The following is an 18,200-nucleotide window of genomic DNA, read 5'->3' on the forward strand; positions in this document are numbered from 1 at the left end:
GGCCCTCAGCTCCCTCTGGCCTAGTCGTAGGAGGCCTCTTCCCTTCGCCCGGGAATGGCTCTGATGGGACATGAATTTTTCTGGTAGCTCTATCTGTGATACAGTTGGTAAGCTTGTGTTCGGGGCTGTTATTTCTCACATCTGGATGGAAAGGAATGTTAGAAGATAGACCTCCAACTCTAGCTCTTTTGACTTGATTTGGAAATCCATCTTTTTTTATGTTTCCTCTAAGCTTCGTTTGCTCCCTCATCGTCCCCTATTTGATTCCCCAAGGAACAGGCTCATTGTTGTCTCCTGGGGTTTAGATGGTTCTCTGTTTAGGCCTTCTAGCCCTTCTTCTTAGGGCTTCAGGCTTTTCCTGCTCTACCCCCTATATATCCCCCTCCCCCCTCTTTTCTTTTGGTAATGAATTTTTTTATTCACCAAAAAAAAAAAAATGGCATACTTTCACCTGCTAAATGATATGTGTCATGAAGTTGAGTATGTGATCTTACAAACCAAGTATATGGAAACAAAATGGTATACCAAAAAGAAAATTAAAGAAGAGTGGACTGAGTTCTCATTCTTCCCCAAACTGTTACATCTCAGCAACATTGACACCTCTGTCTTAACCCAGTAACCCTGAAGAGAACTGAGGCAAACTAAACTCCAAGGCTCTCGCTCTTCTGAAAACACCTGGATAAAGCAACTCAATAGTGTTGGCAACAAATTCCAGAAAAATAAGTTAGACACATGACGTCTTCTAATAACTAAATTCTGTGGAAGAGTCCTTTTTTGTTAATTAGTTGGTGTTAAACTTGAAATTCTCTATATATCTGTTAATACTTTTTTCCTTCTTTCTTTCTGTATCATTTACTGTAGTTTGCATTTTTATTTTTTTTTGTGGTTTAAGATGGATGAAAAATTATAATACATGATTATTTGTCAAATACTTCTAACCAGCTGATTATTCCCCCTCTTTTTTTCCACGTAGTTACATGATAACATTGATTTCATTCAAAATGGTCATCCTCTTGGTGCAACACCACAGACTGCAGCACGTATTTCTCGTAGTTTTAGTAGTTTGAGTTTGACATACTCAGATTTGGGGCCAGACCATGCAAATGTGCAAGTAAGAAAAAGTACAGGAGATGGTTCCAGAATTAGTGTTTCAAGCACTTCTGGCCTGTCCAGTGGAGGTCTTGGGGAAAAAAGTACAGGAGATGGTACCCGAATTAGTGTTTCAAGCACTTCTGGCCTGTTGAGTGGAGGTCTTGGGCCAGATGACATTGAATCATTGGGTGATGTTTATATCTGGGGGGAGGTTTGGTGTGATCGGTGTGTACCAAACAGATCAGTCCATCATTTCCCTTCAAAAACTGATGTGCTGACTCCAAGGCCCCTAGATTTAAATTTGGTTTTAGATGTTCATCAGGTTTCTTCTGGCGTCAGACATGCTGCTCTTGTTACAAGGCAAGGTGAGATTTTTACTTGGGGAGAGGAATCAGGAGGTAGGCTTGGCCATGGAACTGATAGATATTTAATTCACCCTCAACTTGTTGAATCTCTTGTCAATAGTGTGGATTATGTTGCATGTGGTGAGTATCATACATGCGCTGTAACTGCAACCGGTGATTTATTTACTTGGGGTGATGGTACACATTACCCTGGACTTCTTGGACATGGCACTGATGTCAGCCATTGGGTACCCAAAAGAATTTCTGGTCCTTTAGATGGACTCCAGGTTTTATCTGTTGCATGTGGCACATGGCACTCTGCATTGGTAACTTCTAATGGAAAGTTGTTTACTTTTGGTGATGGGACATTTGGTGTTCTGGGCCATGGGGACAGAGAAAATGTTGCGTATCCTAGGGAAATTCAATCCTTGAGTGAATCAAAGACTCTTAAGGTTGCATGTGGTCTATGGCACACTGCAGCTATTGTCGAGGTTATGGGACAACCACATACAAAAATATCACCTAAACAGTTATTTACTTGGGGTGATGGTGACAAATACCGTTTGGGTCATGGGGACAAGGAAAGCAAGCTAAAGCCCACCTGTGTGTCATCTCTTATTGGGTACAATTTCCACCAGTTGGCTTGTGGACCTAATATTACCACTGTCCTTGCAACATCAGGGCATGTATTTACTATGGGAAGTACTGCTTATGGTCAGCTAGGCAATCCACTGTCTGATGGTAAGTTGCCCTGTTTAGTACAGAATAGATTGGTAGGTGAGTTTGTAGAAGAGATTTCATGTGGTTTATTCCATGTCGCTGTACGGACATCAAGATACAAAGTGTTCACATGGGGTATGGGAGCCAATGGTAGACTAGGACATGGGGACACTAAAGATCGTAAAGTCCCAACTCTAGTTGAAGCTCTAAAAGATAGGCTTGTGAAAAGTATATCATGTGGTTCAAACTTCACTTCAGCCATATGCACTCATAGATGGGTTTCTGGTACAGACCAGTCTGTCTGCTCCGGTTGTTGTCAAGCATTTTCTTTTACTAGGAAAAGGCACCATTGTTATAATTGTGGAGTATTGCATTGTCATGCTTGCAGTTCCAAAAAAGCATTAAGAGCTGCATTATCTTCGACTCGAAGCAAACCACATCGTGTATGTGATTCTTGTTACTTTAAACTTAAAGCATCTGAAGCTGATAGTGCCTCTGCATTCAATAAGAAGAATGTTGCAGCTAGGCATTCTGAAAAGGTCAGGGAGAGGCTGGACAGGGGAGTGGGGAGTGCATCAAAGAATCTTCTGTCTCCTGACGGAGAGCCAATCAAATATCTTGATATCAAACCACTCAAACAAGGAATGAAATCTGATTCTGCTTCCATAACCCGAGCTTCCCCAGTCCAAAGACTGTTACAGCGGAAAGATGCAGTGCCAAGTCCACTGAGTTCTGTTCAACATGCTCTGAAACCAGTTATCACGTCTGAACCTCAACCATTAAGCTCTCATCCATCGCCACTGCCTCCATCAGCACCCCAACCAGCTGTAACCTCACGACCTGCTTCACCATACTCAAGAAAGCCAAACTCTCCACTTGTTGCAACTCCTGTAATTTCTATTAGTTTTGATACCCTAACGAGAAAATTTGAGCATTTGAGCCAAGAAGTCCGAATGTTGCAAAGCCAAGTATGTGGTAGTTTTCCTCTATTTGTTTTTTTGTTATTGTCATTATCTTCTTATAATTTTTTAGTTATAGGATGAGTAATGTTGAAATTATCCATCGGTAAAGAAACTAGTTTTATGTAGTGTGATGTGACCTCTAGGCTAAAAGGTTGAGACAGAAGTGCGAGAACCAAGATATGGAGCTGCAGAAATCACGAAAGCAAGCTGAAGAAGCTGCTTCATTGGCAGCCAGGGAGTCATCCAGGTGTGAAGTTGCAAATGAAGTTATGAAATCGATTACAGTCCAGGTATTCCTGTTCAACGTGCCTAAATTATGACCAGTTACAATTAATAAGTCATTAGCTTTTTCATGTATTAAGCATGCATTATATCTTGTAAATGGCAATAGAAAAAAAAATCATAATTACCTACTTTGTGGAAATAAATATGTAAGAAAAATAAAACTCAAGCAAACATTTACTAGTAATCGTCAAATATTACATACAAGCATCCATATATTTACAGTTTAAGACTTGCTTTGGTGAAAAAGCACGTATATGTGAGCTAGCATATATAGGAAAGAAACATGTAATGGAAAAAAAGCCTATGATGGTATGCAAATGATTTATAGCCTAAAATACAAACAAATGACAGTACAATATTTAAGTACTTTACACCCTCTCTCAATGTAAATAATAAATTGCACCTCAGATTGACCGAAATACTATAATATTACTACAACAACAACATCATAGCCTTGTCCCAACTTAGTGGGGTCGGTTAAATGGATCCTAGAAGAGAGAGTAGAATAATAATAAAGAAGTAAAGGGGGTGGGGCATACAACATCAACACAAACTGGACACTGACTCTAGGGCATCGACCATAGCTACGTACCGCTTCTTAACAGCCTGACTGTTAACAAAACAGGTTTGAGTGAATGGCTTGTATGATCAATGTGATCACTAAACATCTTCATTTATAACTTTGAAGGAGTAGCAGAATTACAAGTAAATCCCTACATAGCCGACTCTACTAGCTATGAGGGAAAAAAACAAAATATACCCATACCCTTATCGGGTTACATAACTCAACAATCCCCCTCAAGTTGGTGCATAGATATCGTACATGCCCAACTTGACTAAACGAGGATGAAACAACTTTCCACTCAGCCCTTTAGTGAAGACATCAGCAAGCTGATCATTACTTCACAAAAGGTATACAAATCTGCCTACTCTCTAACTTCTCCTTGATGAAGTGTCTGTCAATCTCCAAATGCTTGGTACGATCATGTTGCACTAGATTGTGGGCAATGTTGATTGTTGCTTTGTTGTCACAGTACAACATCATTGGACGATGAACTGAACCACTAAGATCTTGGAGTAAACTCTGAAGCCACAATAACTCACAGATGCCTTGGGCCATTAATGTAGTCCTAGATTTGAATAATCAAACTAGGAACCAAACCAGGATCTTTTCATCGAAGGATAGTTCAGATTAGGGAAAATCTTTATAATAGAAAATCAGATGGTTAGAATGATCCCAAATTCCATATGAGTTTACTAAATAGGGACTGGAATAATTACTGAAAAGCTGAAATTGATCCAATGGTTAGATCAGCTAATATGGGGGAATCCCAGTACACAACTAGGAAAAGGACAAAACAGTAATTTAAATAGGAAATTCAGAGATCAGAAATTAGAGTTATGTTCAGTAATCGAATATAAATTTAGTCTATAAGAATCAGCAATAACAGATCAGCAGAATTGGTATATTGATTATGTTCAGTGCTCTCTTCCAAACTCAGTTGCACCCATCATCGTCCGGTTCTAGACTCCCCTAGGAACAGGCATATCGCTGCCTCCTGGGGCTTGGATTTGTCTATTTTATTTCCCTCCACCTCTGTGTAGGTTGGCTTGTTGTTTCTCCCCCCTCTTTCCCTTGTATATCCCTTCCCCTCTGTTCCTGCCCCCTCCTGGGGTATAATATATTTATTCATCCAAAAAAAAATATATATATATATAACAATAAGGGCAGAATTGGAAATTCACAGCAGGAACAGATCGGCATGTCAGAATTGCACCAAACTGAAATTGAGTTCATGAATTAGGTTAAAAAACATTTGGTCAAAGCTTGAGATGATTCTAATGGTTAGATTTGGCTAGGCAGAATTCTTACGAAAATCACCTTATATGTGACCTTCTAGAAGAGAAGAAGAATAGTTGCAGGTTTTAGGGTTCTAATGGATCTAAGGTATTTACTGGATGAAGAAGGTAGTAAGAATTGAGTATTGACAATGGGGATCGATGGGGGTGGATTTAGAGGATTAGCAGAAGAAGGGGATGACTAATAATAGTAACAACTTACTTGGTAAAGCTGGTCTTCAATGGCAGTAGCTTTGAAGAAAAAAAATAGAGCCTCCCAATCTACCAGATGCAAGGAGTTGATTGGAGATCCACCAATCCCTTATAGCAGATCCTCCTGGTCTACAAGACGTAAGGAGTCAATTAGAGATCCACCAGTTCTTTCACCTTGATATTACTCACAAGGCAACACTCAATAAAGCAAGGCAGCAGCAGCAATGGCAGCAAGCAAAAGCTATTTTTAGTAATCAAATTTGTGTTCAATACTTGGCCCCCTTACAACCTTATATAAAAGACTCAAAATTAGACTCCTACACTAAAAAGAAAAGGCTTAACCCAATCCTTGACCTATTAGGTAACTTAAATTGACTAGGAAACTGAAATACTAAAGGAAATAGACTCAAAACATAGTTGGATTTATAGAGTCCTAATCCGGCCCAACTTACATCATATGACCACTTAAGTTGTTACATGACCACTTAACCAAGTCACATGATCACTTAAGTGATCACATGACCACTAATTACATAAAAATAAAAACTAAGGAATTAAAACAACTAATCCCGTATGCAACCTAATTACCCATATTTTAGGCCCATAAAAGTGGCTTTTTACATAGAAAACCCATAGGATCAAAGGCCCAACATGTATATAACCCAACCCTAGACTTATTCCTAATAAGATAAGCCCATTTCGGTAATGAATCTGCATCAGCCGTATCATGGAATTCTGCTTCAGCACTGGACCTTGCCACAACATTCTATTTTTTTACTACGCCACGTGACAAGATTACCTCCTACAAACTTACAATAACCTGAAGTAGATTTTTCGATCAGGATTTCCACCCCAGTTAGCATCAATGTAAGCCTCAATATGTAGAGAATCATGTGGAGATAAGAGAATCCCTTTTCCTGGAGCTGACTTCAAGTAATGGAGAATGCGAAGAACAACAACCATACGGGTAGCGTAGGGATCATGCATGAACTGACTGACCAAACTTATTGCAAATGCGATGTCTGATCTGGTGTGAGAGAGATAAATCAATTTTCCCACCAACCGTTGATATTGTCCCTTATCAACCGGATCACCATCCTTCTCTTTCAGACGAGTAGTAGCTTCTAAAGGAGTGTCACAAGGATGACACCCTAACAAACCAGTCTTTGAGAGTAGGTCTAGAACATACTTCCTTTGGGAGAGAAAAATGCCTTTGGAGAATGGACAACTTGAATCCCAAGGAAGTACCTTAGCTGTCCTAGATCTTTTATTTCAAATTCTCATCCCAAGAAAATCTTCAGGTGAGAAACTTCATCTGCATCATTACCAGTCACAACTATGTCATTGTTAACAAAACAAAACATTATGGAATGCTTGAATGATCTCTTAGATCAAGAAAACTCTTGTATTTATAAAAAAGAATTACAAGCTGATGGACAGAATTATCCCTACTCTAGCAGACTCTACTAAGAGAGTCGGCAATACATAAAAACATAAAATGTAAAACCCAAAAATACCAGAATACTCCCACGGTATTCTGGTGGACATTATTCAACACTCCCCCTCAAGTTGGAGCAAAAATGTCAATCATGCCCAACTGGACTAAATTTGGTTGAAACATCTTTCCAGGCAGTCCCTTGGTGAATATATCAGCAAGCTGATCAGCAGACTTCACAAAAACAAATCAGCCCTTCTTCCAATTTTTCCTTGATGAAATGCCTATCCATTTCAACATGCTTGGTACGATCATGCTGTATCGGATTATGTGCAATGTTGATTGCAACCTTGTTGTCACAGTACAACATCATAGGGAGATGGATTGGGACACCAAGGTCTTATAGCAAACCCTTCAGCCAGAGCAACTCACAAATGCCTTGCTTCAGCACTAGAATGAGCCACCACATTCTGCTTCTTGCTATGCCAAGTGACAAGATTGCCACCTACAAAAGAACAATACCCAAAGATAGACTTGCAGTCCGGAGAACCTGCCCAATCAACATCAGTGTATGCCTTTGTCCGTAGGTAATCATGAGGAGACAGGAGAATGCGTTTCCCTGGTGCTGACTTAAGTAGTAAAGGATACGAAGAACAACCTCCATATGGGAAGAGTAGGGATCATGCATGAACTGACTCACAGTACTCACAGCAACAACAATGTCAAGACATGTGTGTGGGAGATAAATCAACTTCCCCACTAGTATTTGGTACCGGCCTTTATCAACTGGTGCACCCTTATGTTTTTTAAGACGAACATTTGCATCCATAGGAGTATCTGAAGGGTGACATCCTAACTTCCCAGTTTCTGTCAATAAATCTAGGACATAATTCCTTTGGGAGAGAAAGCTGCCCTTAGAAGATCTAGCAATTTCAATCCCAAGGAAGTACCTTAGCTGTCCTAGATCCTTAATCTCAAACTCCTATCCAAGAAAGGTCTTCAAACGGCTGATCTCATCACCATCATTGATAGTGACCACAATATTATCAACGTAGACTATTAGAACAGTGATTTTTTCACCAACCCTCTTTATAAAAAGAGTAATCAGCATTGCTCTACTTATAGCCCACAAAAATCATGGCCTTGTGAAACCAACCAAACCATGCTCGAGGTGACTGCTTTAGCCCATAAAGTGCACGCTTCAATCTACACACTTTGCCTTGGGTTTTGTCACAAGAGAACCCTGGTGGAATATCCAAATACACCTCCTCATCACGTTCTCCATTGAGAAAAGCATTCTTCACATCCAGTTGTTGTAAATCCCATCCAAGATTGACTGCACAAGATAGCAAAACTCGGACAGTATTCAGCTTTGCAACAGGGGCAAAGGTCTCCTGGTAATCAATCCTATATGTCTGAGTGAACCCTTTTGCCACGAGTCGTGCCTTATATCCACAGTGCCATCCACCTTCTGTTTCACTACAAACATCCACTTGCGTCCTTCTGGACTTTGAATCTATCTAAACCAGTAAACTATTTCACTGATCGTCATGTTATCAAGTGCCTGGCTGGCCTTTGTTTGATCAGGTGTTCTTTCTATACCTGGAAAAGGCAGACCCTAATTCAAGATATTATAAAGATTCAGCTCTTAAGAGTCAAAGGACAACGTCCCACTTACCCAAGTTTCCTTGTGGACTGCACATCATCGTCCTGGAAATTTTTCTCCACATGGAGATGGACAACAGCAGCAAATAGGTAACCAAAAGCTCTGTATAATTAATAACCGATGACTTGAAATAGTAAATCATATAAACTAAAATGTGTACAATTTATTTTCGAAAATAATTTTTAGTATTAGTTTACATTGAATACTCTAAATCTATGATAACTTGTCCTATCTAGATGGTTCTAATTAATTAATCTTTACTTCTACCAACCTTTCAAAGCACCTTCTGTACTATGTGTCAACTGTCAACTATGATAGGTATGACTTATTCATTTCTAGTAGCATGACTAATGTCTGATTAACATAATTACCTTGCTAATTAGCCCGTTTCTGTGTTGCTTTTACCTTTTCCTTTAGCTGAAGGAGATGATGGAGAAGTTACCTGCTGAGGGTTATGACATTGAAACATTCAAAGCCATGTGCACTAAACTTGAAGCTTTGCATAAAAGATATGAAACTCAAGAGTCGTATGCTTCCTCTTCCTTGTCAGCAGGACATTGTTATGAAACTCAAGAATCAGAAATTTATTCTTCCTTGTCAGCTGATTGTTCAGGCCATGTCCAGCCGTGTGTTGCTTGTAAACCTATCACGGTGAATGGATCCTTCACTTATGCCCAATACCAAAGGATAGATGGTAACCTAACACAGAAAAAAGAAACCCTGGAAGACAATGATAGAACATTTCTTTCAGATATTGGGAGGCCCATTCCTTCACAAAGCTTAGAAAATGGGTCAAGCTCACCTAAGATTTCAACAATGAAGAATGTAGCTGAAGCAGAAGCAACGGAGCTATTTGAACCTGGTGTATATGTTACTCTAATTCAACTCCAGAATGGGGCCAAAGTTTTCAAGCGAGTCAGATTCAGGTATTTATGTGCCCTCAATTTTTATATGAAAGAAAAGGGATATAATAGTAGCATATTAGAGATCTGATTTTCATTTTTCTTAGCTTTCAGTATTTTTGCAGTTTCTTATTAGCTTCCATTGGTAAATGTTTATTTCAGGAAAGCTTTAGTTTCTAGCCTTCTCAGATATATAGTTAACATATTTGCAAGTGGGATTCAAAAATATATCAGATGGATGTTACCATATTGTGTAAATAAAAATATATACTTTGTGCATTACTTGGTTCATTGAACTTTGGTGTCATGTTTGTAGCAGAATGGAACCCTAAATAACAGAACCGAGAGAATGGAGAAGAGAAGAGAACGAGGAGAGAAAGGGGGACTGTCTAGAGATAATGGATCGAACTAGCAGTCCCCACCACAAGCCTTTATTTATATAGAATTAGCATACAGCCAAAGATTCCTAACCCTACTAGGGATCACCAAATTAGAAACATAGTTACAATATGAAACCAAATTAGGACTAGGACTAGACTAACTGTTGAGATTGACTACTTTACCCGATAGGGGTAATTTAGTCCTTATTATGTTAGTTTTATGTTTTAGTTATTTTATGCTTTAATCTTTTCTTTTTTTCTGTTTTTTCCCCTTCTATCCGATATCTATTTGGGATTCCTAATTGTAGTAGGAATTCCTAATAGGAATAGGATTGGGGGGATTTATACTTTGACTGTAATTTGATATTATTATAAATAAGGGGCTGAGTGATCGATCTAGGTCATTCAAGCACTCAATTCTAAGGCTGTTAACATGGTATCAGAGCCACCTCTGATCTAAGAGCAGCCTTTCTCAGTTTTCTGGTTCTTCCCCTTACCTCTTTTCTCAATTTTTCTGGGTTTCTGGTTCTTCCCCCTCTCGGTTTCTGGTTTTTTCTTTTTTCTTTTTTCTCCACCACTCTTGGCCTCTTTCTCTCCATCAGGGCAGCAACTATGACGTGATCTAATGTAAATTTAGCTGCTGCCCTCAATGTCACCTCATTGAAGATTGAAGAACAGTGGTGTGACCTAAATCTGCCGGCAGGATTTTTTCTATCCTTGGAGATTGAGCTGTCTTTTCAACGGAAGTTTGATTTCTGCTTTTGTGGAGATTGGTTCCTGCTCTTATTGGTCTACACCATTCCCGGTTTGAAGACTGCATATCTGGATCTAAATCAAATCTGATTCAACTCTGCGATTTCTCTGCAATCAGGTTTTCTTCCTAAATTTTGACAAATGTAGGGCTTTTTATTGGCTCATCAGAAGGAGCTAATTTTTGGAGGATATCTTCCCTACTATTAGAGGGAAACTCGACCTAAGTTTCAGCCCATTCTGACGGTTGAATATTCTGCAATTTTAAAACCCATCATTCACACTCGATTCAGGTTTTTTTTTGAAGATCTGAATTTTTCTACCTGGCTGAATTATGGGTGACTCAGAGATGACTACTGCTACTTCTGGAGATGGTCATACTAGGAATGACTTTCTTCCCTATGCTGCTGCCATTAAACTTGATGGTACGAACTATTTAATTTGGGCCAGATCATTATCCTTAACCGTAGCTGGTAGGGGACTTACTGGCCATCTTATTGGCACCACCAAACAGCCTACTGAAGATGGTGCTGCCCGTACTAAATGGGCTACCAATGATGCTATGGTGATGTCGTTTGTTTTGAACTCTATGACCACTGATCTTTCTAGTCAATATCTCCTCCTTGACACTACTACTCAGATATGGACTGTTGTCAAGGGAACTTATGGTCGATCAGGAAGTGGTGCACAAGTTTATGAAATCAGGAAGACACTCCAAAATACTACTCAAAAGGAGATGTCTGTCACTAAATACTATGCTGCCCTCAAGTGTTTATGGCAGCAATTGGATCATTATGCTCGGTTTCAACCTACTACTACTGCTGACATTACTACTTATCATTCTTATGTTGATCAGTTTCGAGTCTATGATTTCCTGGCTGGCCTCAATGATGACTATGACCCTATTCGGGTGCAAGTCCTTGGTCGGGTTCCTTTCCCCACCTTAGAGGAAACTTTTTCTTATGTTCACAGTGAAGAGACACGAAGGGCTGCCATGATGATTACTCCCAAAGTTGAGAGATCAGCCTTACAGACTGCTGGCTCCACTTCTGTAACTTCTTCTGACAGTGTTGCTGCTACTGCTACTACCACTACCAAAGAGCCTGTTAAGTGTGATCATTGTCACAAACCTTATCACACTAAGGCTCAGTGTTGGAAATTACATGGGAAGCCAGCTGATTTTGAGGCAAACGTGGTCGTGCTAAGTCTAAAAACAAAGCCAATCACACTGAAAGTGTAGCTCCAACTCCCACTGCTGACATCGGTTTCTCCCAGGAAGAACTCCAGGCTCTACGTCGTATGTTGAATACATCCGCTGCCTCTACTACGTCTGCTGCCAATTCAGGTTCCTTCTTTGCCCGTACAAGTATTTCCTTTGCTGGTCATTGTGCATCAGTAGTTTCCACTCCATGGATCATAGACTCCGGTGATACTGGTCACATGATAGGTTCTTCCAGCCTTTTTAATACATATTCTCTTGCTTTTGGTAAGGATAAATTCAAAGTTGCTAATGGGTCCCTCTCCTCCATCTCAGGGAAAGGATCCATTGGTTGTTCTCCTTCCCTTACCCTGTCATCTGTGTTGCATATTCCCAAATTTACAACTAACCTTCTTTCCATTAGCAATATCACTAAATCCCTAAATTGTAAAGTGACTTTTTTTCCCACTCACTATATTTTTCAGGAACTGGACTCGGGGAAGACGATTGGATCGGGTAAAGTGCATGGTGGATTGTACCTGCTTGATGGCGATCCTACACCTACCCAGGCTTTACCTTCAGCATCTTTCTCTTTTGAATTACATAAATGGCACTCTAGGCTAGGCCATCCCCCTTTAGGTACTTTATCAACTTTGTGTGGATCCACAGGAATCAAGTTCTATTTTCTAATCAACAGCTAAACCCTCGACAGATTCTACAAAATATTTTGCGTTGGACTAATGACTTGGCTCTCTATCCTCTACCCCTCCAACAATCCAGTTCAATTTCATCCCAATCAATACAGATCTCTTCCATGCATATTTCACAATCCGATTATCTACATTTGGGCTCAGAGGAGATGTGTGTTATCATCTCGGATGGGAGCTTTTGTCATTCCACTGCATATGGAGGATGGGGTTTTTTAATTTGTTATAACAAAAACTTTTATGCTTCTGCTATGGATTGTGGAAATGTAGGGTCAGCACAAGAGGCAGAGCTGCAAGGACTCCAAGCAGGGCTCCAAAAGTCACTTTCATTAGACTGCAAGGAAGTAGTTGTATGGACAGACTCACAGGAGATGACAGACTGGGCTGGAGCACCCGAATATGTATGAATGGCCATATACTCTTTTTACCTTCTTGTTTGATATCTCCCACCTTACTTCATCCCTCCAGTCTGTAAGTATTATAAAGCAACAGAGATCCCTCATAACACCAGTAGATAAACTAGCTAGACATGCTCGAATTACCAAAGTCTCATCAGACGATTTAGATGGGAATGTAACTCTGTAAGTATTATGTTTAGGTAGTAAAGTTCTTATTTTCCACCAAAAAAAAAAAAAACTTTATTTCCAGCATTAGTTAAAAGACTGTAATAAGGAAGACTTTTTTTGTGAGCCTTGTGTCTTGGCTAAACAGACACGTTCAACTTACCCTATTTCTAATAAGAGATCCTCTTCCTTATTTCATGTTGTTCATACTGATGTGTGGGGTCCTAGTAGGAAAGCTTCCCTGTCTGGACATCGGTGGTATGTCACTTTTATTGACTGCTATTCTCGGTTCACTTGGGTCTACCTTATGCACACAAAAAATAAAGTTTTTTCATGTTTTCAGGACTTTCATCAGTTGGTTAAGACCCAATTTAATGCCACTCTTCATATTTTGCGGAGTGACAATGGGAAAGAGTATATGGAAGGTCAGTTACAAAAATACCTTGCTGCCCATGGAATCCTCAATCAGACCAGCTGTGTCGACACTCCAGCCCAAAATGGTGTAGCTGAGAGAAAAAACCACCACCTCTTGGAGGTGGCTAGGGCTCTTATGTTTGCTCGCAATGTCCCTTCCCTTTATTGGGGGGATGCTGTCCTTACTGCAGCCTATTTAATTAATAGGCTGCCCAGTCGGGTTCTTCTTTCCAAAGCCCCTATTGAGCTATTACTTAGCTCTTCTTCCTTTATAGTCCCACCTAAGGTGTTTGGCTGCGTTTGTTATACCAGGGATACCAGGTCCCCTGGTAAACTTGCCCCACGTAGTCTCCGCTGCATTTTCTTGGGTTACTCTGCTACACAGACGGGGTACAAATGTTATTACCCTCCATCCCGCAGGACTTTTGTCAACATAGATGTTGTCTTTCATGAAAGTGTTCCATATTATATGTCCCTACCTCTTCAGGGGGAGAGTGTTAGTGAAGATGTGCTGACTATTGACACTCTACCTCCGCTTCAGTCTGTTTACCACGAGTCTGAACCAATTCGGCCTACCCCTAGTACTCCCCCTGAGTCAGGGGGAGAGGTTCCTATACATGGGGAGACTATTTCTATTCAGGGGGAGCAATCTTCCCCTGTCCAGACTCCTACCCAGAGGACTATTAGTGAATTTCAGAGGAGGATTAATGACAGTACAGTGAAGACCTATGCAAGGAAACATAAGCAGGTTCAATCAACTGTTGCTCTAGTACCCATCCAATTGCCGAACCCGGATCCAGAACCTGCCTCTCCACCTGGTAATGTTCCTTCTCCTGAATTACCTATTGCTCTTCGGAAAGGTGTCAAAACTTGCACTCAGCATCCCATATCTCATGTTGTCTCTTATGATTCCCTTTCCCCATCCTTTCGTGCTTTTGTTTCCTCTCTTTCTTCTGTTTGTATTCCTAACAATTGGCAGGAAGCTCTATTAGATGGAAAGTGGAAGGCAGCTATGATGGAAGAATGGGAAGCCTTGAAGAAAAATAACACATGGAAACTTGTGGTTCTTCCACCTGGGAAGAAAACCGTTGGATGTAAATGGGTGTTTGTGGTGAAACAGAAGGTGGATGGCACTGTGGATAGGTATAAGGCACGACTCGTGGCCAAGGGGTTCACTCAGATATACGGCATTGATTACCATGAATCTTTTGCACCTGTTGTAAAGTTAAATACTGTTCGTGTGTTATTATCTTGTGCAGTCAACCTTGGATGGGATTTGCAGCAGCTAGATGTTAAAAATGCTTTCCTAAATGGAGCACTGGATGAGGAGGTGTATATGGACATTCCACCACGGTTCTCTAGTGACAAAAACCGAGGAAAAATGTGTAGGCTGAAGCGTGCACTTTATGGGCTGAAGCAATTACCTCGAGCATGGTTTGGCCGGTTCCATAAGGCCATGATTTCTATAGGCTATAAGCAGAGTAATGTTGAGCACACTCTTTATAAAGAGGGCTGGTGAAAAACTCACTGTTCTTATAGTCTATGTTGATGATATAGTGGTTACTGGCAATGATTGTGATGAGATCAGACGGTTGAAGACCTTCCTTGGACAAGAATTTGAGATTAAAGATCTAGGGAAACTACGATACTTTCTTGGGATTGAAGTGGCCAGATCTTCTAAAGGCATTTTTCTCTCCCAGAGGAAGTATGTCCTAGACTTATTGGCTGAAACCGGGTTGCTAGGCTGCCATCCTTCGAATACTCCTATGAACCCTATTGTTCGACTCAAGGAGAAAGAGGGTGAGCCTGTTGATAAAGGCCGGTACCAAATACTTGTAGGGAAGTTGATTTATCTCTCACACACTCGTCCGAACATTGTTATCGCCGTGAGTACTGTGAGCTAGTTTATGCATGATCCCTACTCTTCTTATTTGGAGGCTGTTCTTCGTATCTTGCACTATTTCAAGTCAGCTCCTGGAAAAGGAATTCTTCTGTCTATGCATGGTTCATCTACGGATAGAAGCATAGATTGATGCTGATTGGGCTGGTTCTGCAGATCGCAAGTCTATTTCTGGGTATTGCTCCTTTGTAGGTGGAAATCTTGTCACGTGGCGTAGCAAGAAGCAAAATGTAGTTGCTCGTTCTAGTGCCGAAGCTGAGTTTTGAGCTATGGCACAAGATATTTGTGAGTTACTCTAGCTTAAAGGTTTGCTACAAGATCTTGGTGTTCCTATTCGTCTTCCTATGATGTTGTACTGCGACAACAAGGCTGCAATCAGCATAGCACACAACCCAGTACAGCATGATCGTACCAAGCATGTTGAGGTGGATAGGCATTTCATCAAAGAGAAGTTAGAAGATGGGCTGATTTGCATTCCCTTTGTGACGTCTACTGATCAACATGCTGATATCTTCACCAAGGGATTGTCTGGGAAATTGTTTCAACCCAATCTAGTCAAGTTGGGCATTATCGACATCTTTGCTCCAACTTGAGGGGGAGTGTTGAGATTGACTACTTTACCCGATAGGGGTAATTTAGTCCTTATTATGTTAGTTTTATGTTTTAGTTATTTTATGCTTTAATCTTTTCTTTTTTTCTGTTTTTTCCCCTTCTATCCGATATCTATTTGGGATTCCTAATTGTAGTAGGAATTCCTACTAGGAATAGGATTGGGGGGATTTATACTTTGATTGTAATTTGATATTATTATAAATAAGGGACTGAGATGATCTAGGTCATTCAAGCACTCAATTCTAAGGCTATTAACACTAACTATAGACTAACTAGGAGTGACACTAATTACAAATATAAAAGGAGACATATAGGAGGTAGGTATCTCGATTAGAATAAAGGAATATTCTAATCGAAATAGCCTACAACCCTAGCGCTTGATATACACTTTAACACTCCTCCTCAAGCTGGAGCGTACAAATCTCCTAGGCCCAGCTTGGAACAACTTCTTCAAAAAGCAGCTCCAAACAGAGGTTTGGTAAACATATCTCTGTTGGTAGTTGAAACAAATGGAGTAGAAACCAACTTCTTCATAAAAGCATCCCGAACAAAGTGACAATCAACTTCAATGTGCTTTGTCCTCTCATGAAACATTGGATTGCTTGCAATATAAATAACAACTTGATTATCACAAAACATCTTCATAGGTTGAGTGATAGGAAAACTCAACTCCTAAAGCAATGATTTTATCCACATTAACTTAGCTATAGTATGTGCCATTACACGATACTTAGACTCAGCACTAGATTTTGCAACAGTAATTTGTTTCTTGCTTCTCCAGGTGATTAAATTTCCACCAACAAGTTGGAATTTATGAGATGAATATGAGAAGAAGGAAGAAGATAAGAGAAGAAGAGAGGAGAAGAAGAAGGCAAAGAAAGAGAAGAGAGTGAGTTAGGTGGAATTTTTTGGGAAAGTATTCTCAACTCTCCCATATATTCATTCACTTAACTTAGAAGAACAAATTACATAATTGCCCCCCATGCTAATATAAGATAGCTAAGGGAGGAAAAAGGAAAAAAGAAAGAAACACATTACATCAAATTGCAACATAATGGGCATGTGCCTAAAATACCCTTAATTCTTACACAACAAAGGTACAATAACCAATAGTAGTACCTCTATCATCATCAGCACCGGCCCAATCAACATCAGAAAACCTAATCAGATTAACATTTCGATTAAGTTGATAAATAAGGCCCTTGCCAGGTGCACCTTTTAGGTAACGTAACACACGGCAAACAACATCCCAGTGAATTTTCTTTGGTGTTTGCATAATCTGACTAATAACTCCAACAACAAAGGATATTTTCACTCACTGGAACCAAGCTTTTGATGGGGATCCATGGGAGTATCTGCAGGTTTGGAAGCAAGCATTCCAGTTTCAGATAGAAGGTTGAGGACATATTTCCTTTGTGATAAGCTAATTCCTTTCTTGCTTCTTAAAACTTCAATACCAAAAAAATACTTGAGAACACCTAAGTCTTTCAGCTGAAAATGCTCATGAAGATAGGACTTAACTTGAGCAATACCAAAAGCATCACTACCAGATATAATAATATCATCCACATAAACTACCATCACAACCACCTTTGAATTCTGGTGACGAACAAAGACAGAATGGTTAGAATAACACTGTGAGAACCCAAATTGAGTTATAATGGAACTGAACTTATCAAACCATGCTCTTGGAGATTGTTCAGCCCATAGATTGCCTTAAGAAGCTTACATACTCTGGTGGAATTCTTCCCCTGAGCAACATGCCCTGGAGGTTGCTTCATCTAAACCTCCTCTAGAAGATCATCATAAAGAAATGCATTTTTAATATCCATATAAACCTCCTCTTAAAGATCACCATAGAGAAATGCACTTTTAATTGTACTCGATACACACTTTAACAATATTCAATCTCAATAATTTCAATTGCGGACCTATAAGAAAAAATTACACATTCCTTGTGGCTGCTTTGTGCTTCTATATTGTTGGGTTATGTTTATAATACAGTAGGAATATTATTATCAGTTCCCCACAGTAGTTTTTGGTTTAGTTACTTTATGTTTCTAGTTATTTCGACCGAGATATATTGGTTGCCCAAGTTTCTGAGACGAAAGCCATATGTAATTCTATATCGACTTGGTTTCTATATATTTCAACAGTGTTTCAGAAATTTTGATAATTTCAACCAGTCTTGATAAAAAAAAAATACCAAGTTTCGACC

At 39.8% G+C, this 18,200-nt stretch overlaps 1 protein-coding gene across 1 annotated transcript in view; it reads left to right on the top strand.

Annotated features, from left to right (window-relative positions):
• LOC122646431 (PH, RCC1 and FYVE domains-containing protein 1-like) overlaps positions 1 to 18,200 on the top strand; it is a 69,217-nt gene that overhangs the window by 39,894 nt on the left and 11,123 nt on the right. The window contains exons 6-9 of the mRNA XM_043839980.1: positions 974 to 1,178; positions 1,251 to 3,124; positions 3,262 to 3,408; positions 8,974 to 9,482. Of these exons, the coding sequence (XP_043695915.1) occupies positions 974 to 1,178; positions 1,251 to 3,124; positions 3,262 to 3,408; positions 8,974 to 9,482 (2,735 nt within the window). The remainder of the gene's footprint in view (positions 1 to 973; positions 1,179 to 1,250; positions 3,125 to 3,261; positions 3,409 to 8,973; positions 9,483 to 18,200) is intronic.

The sequence above is a fragment of the Telopea speciosissima genome, chromosome 11 (genome assembly GCF_018873765.1).
Source record: "Telopea speciosissima isolate NSW1024214 ecotype Mountain lineage chromosome 11, Tspe_v1, whole genome shotgun sequence".
Taxonomy (NCBI): Eukaryota; Viridiplantae; Streptophyta; class Magnoliopsida; order Proteales; family Proteaceae; genus Telopea; species Telopea speciosissima.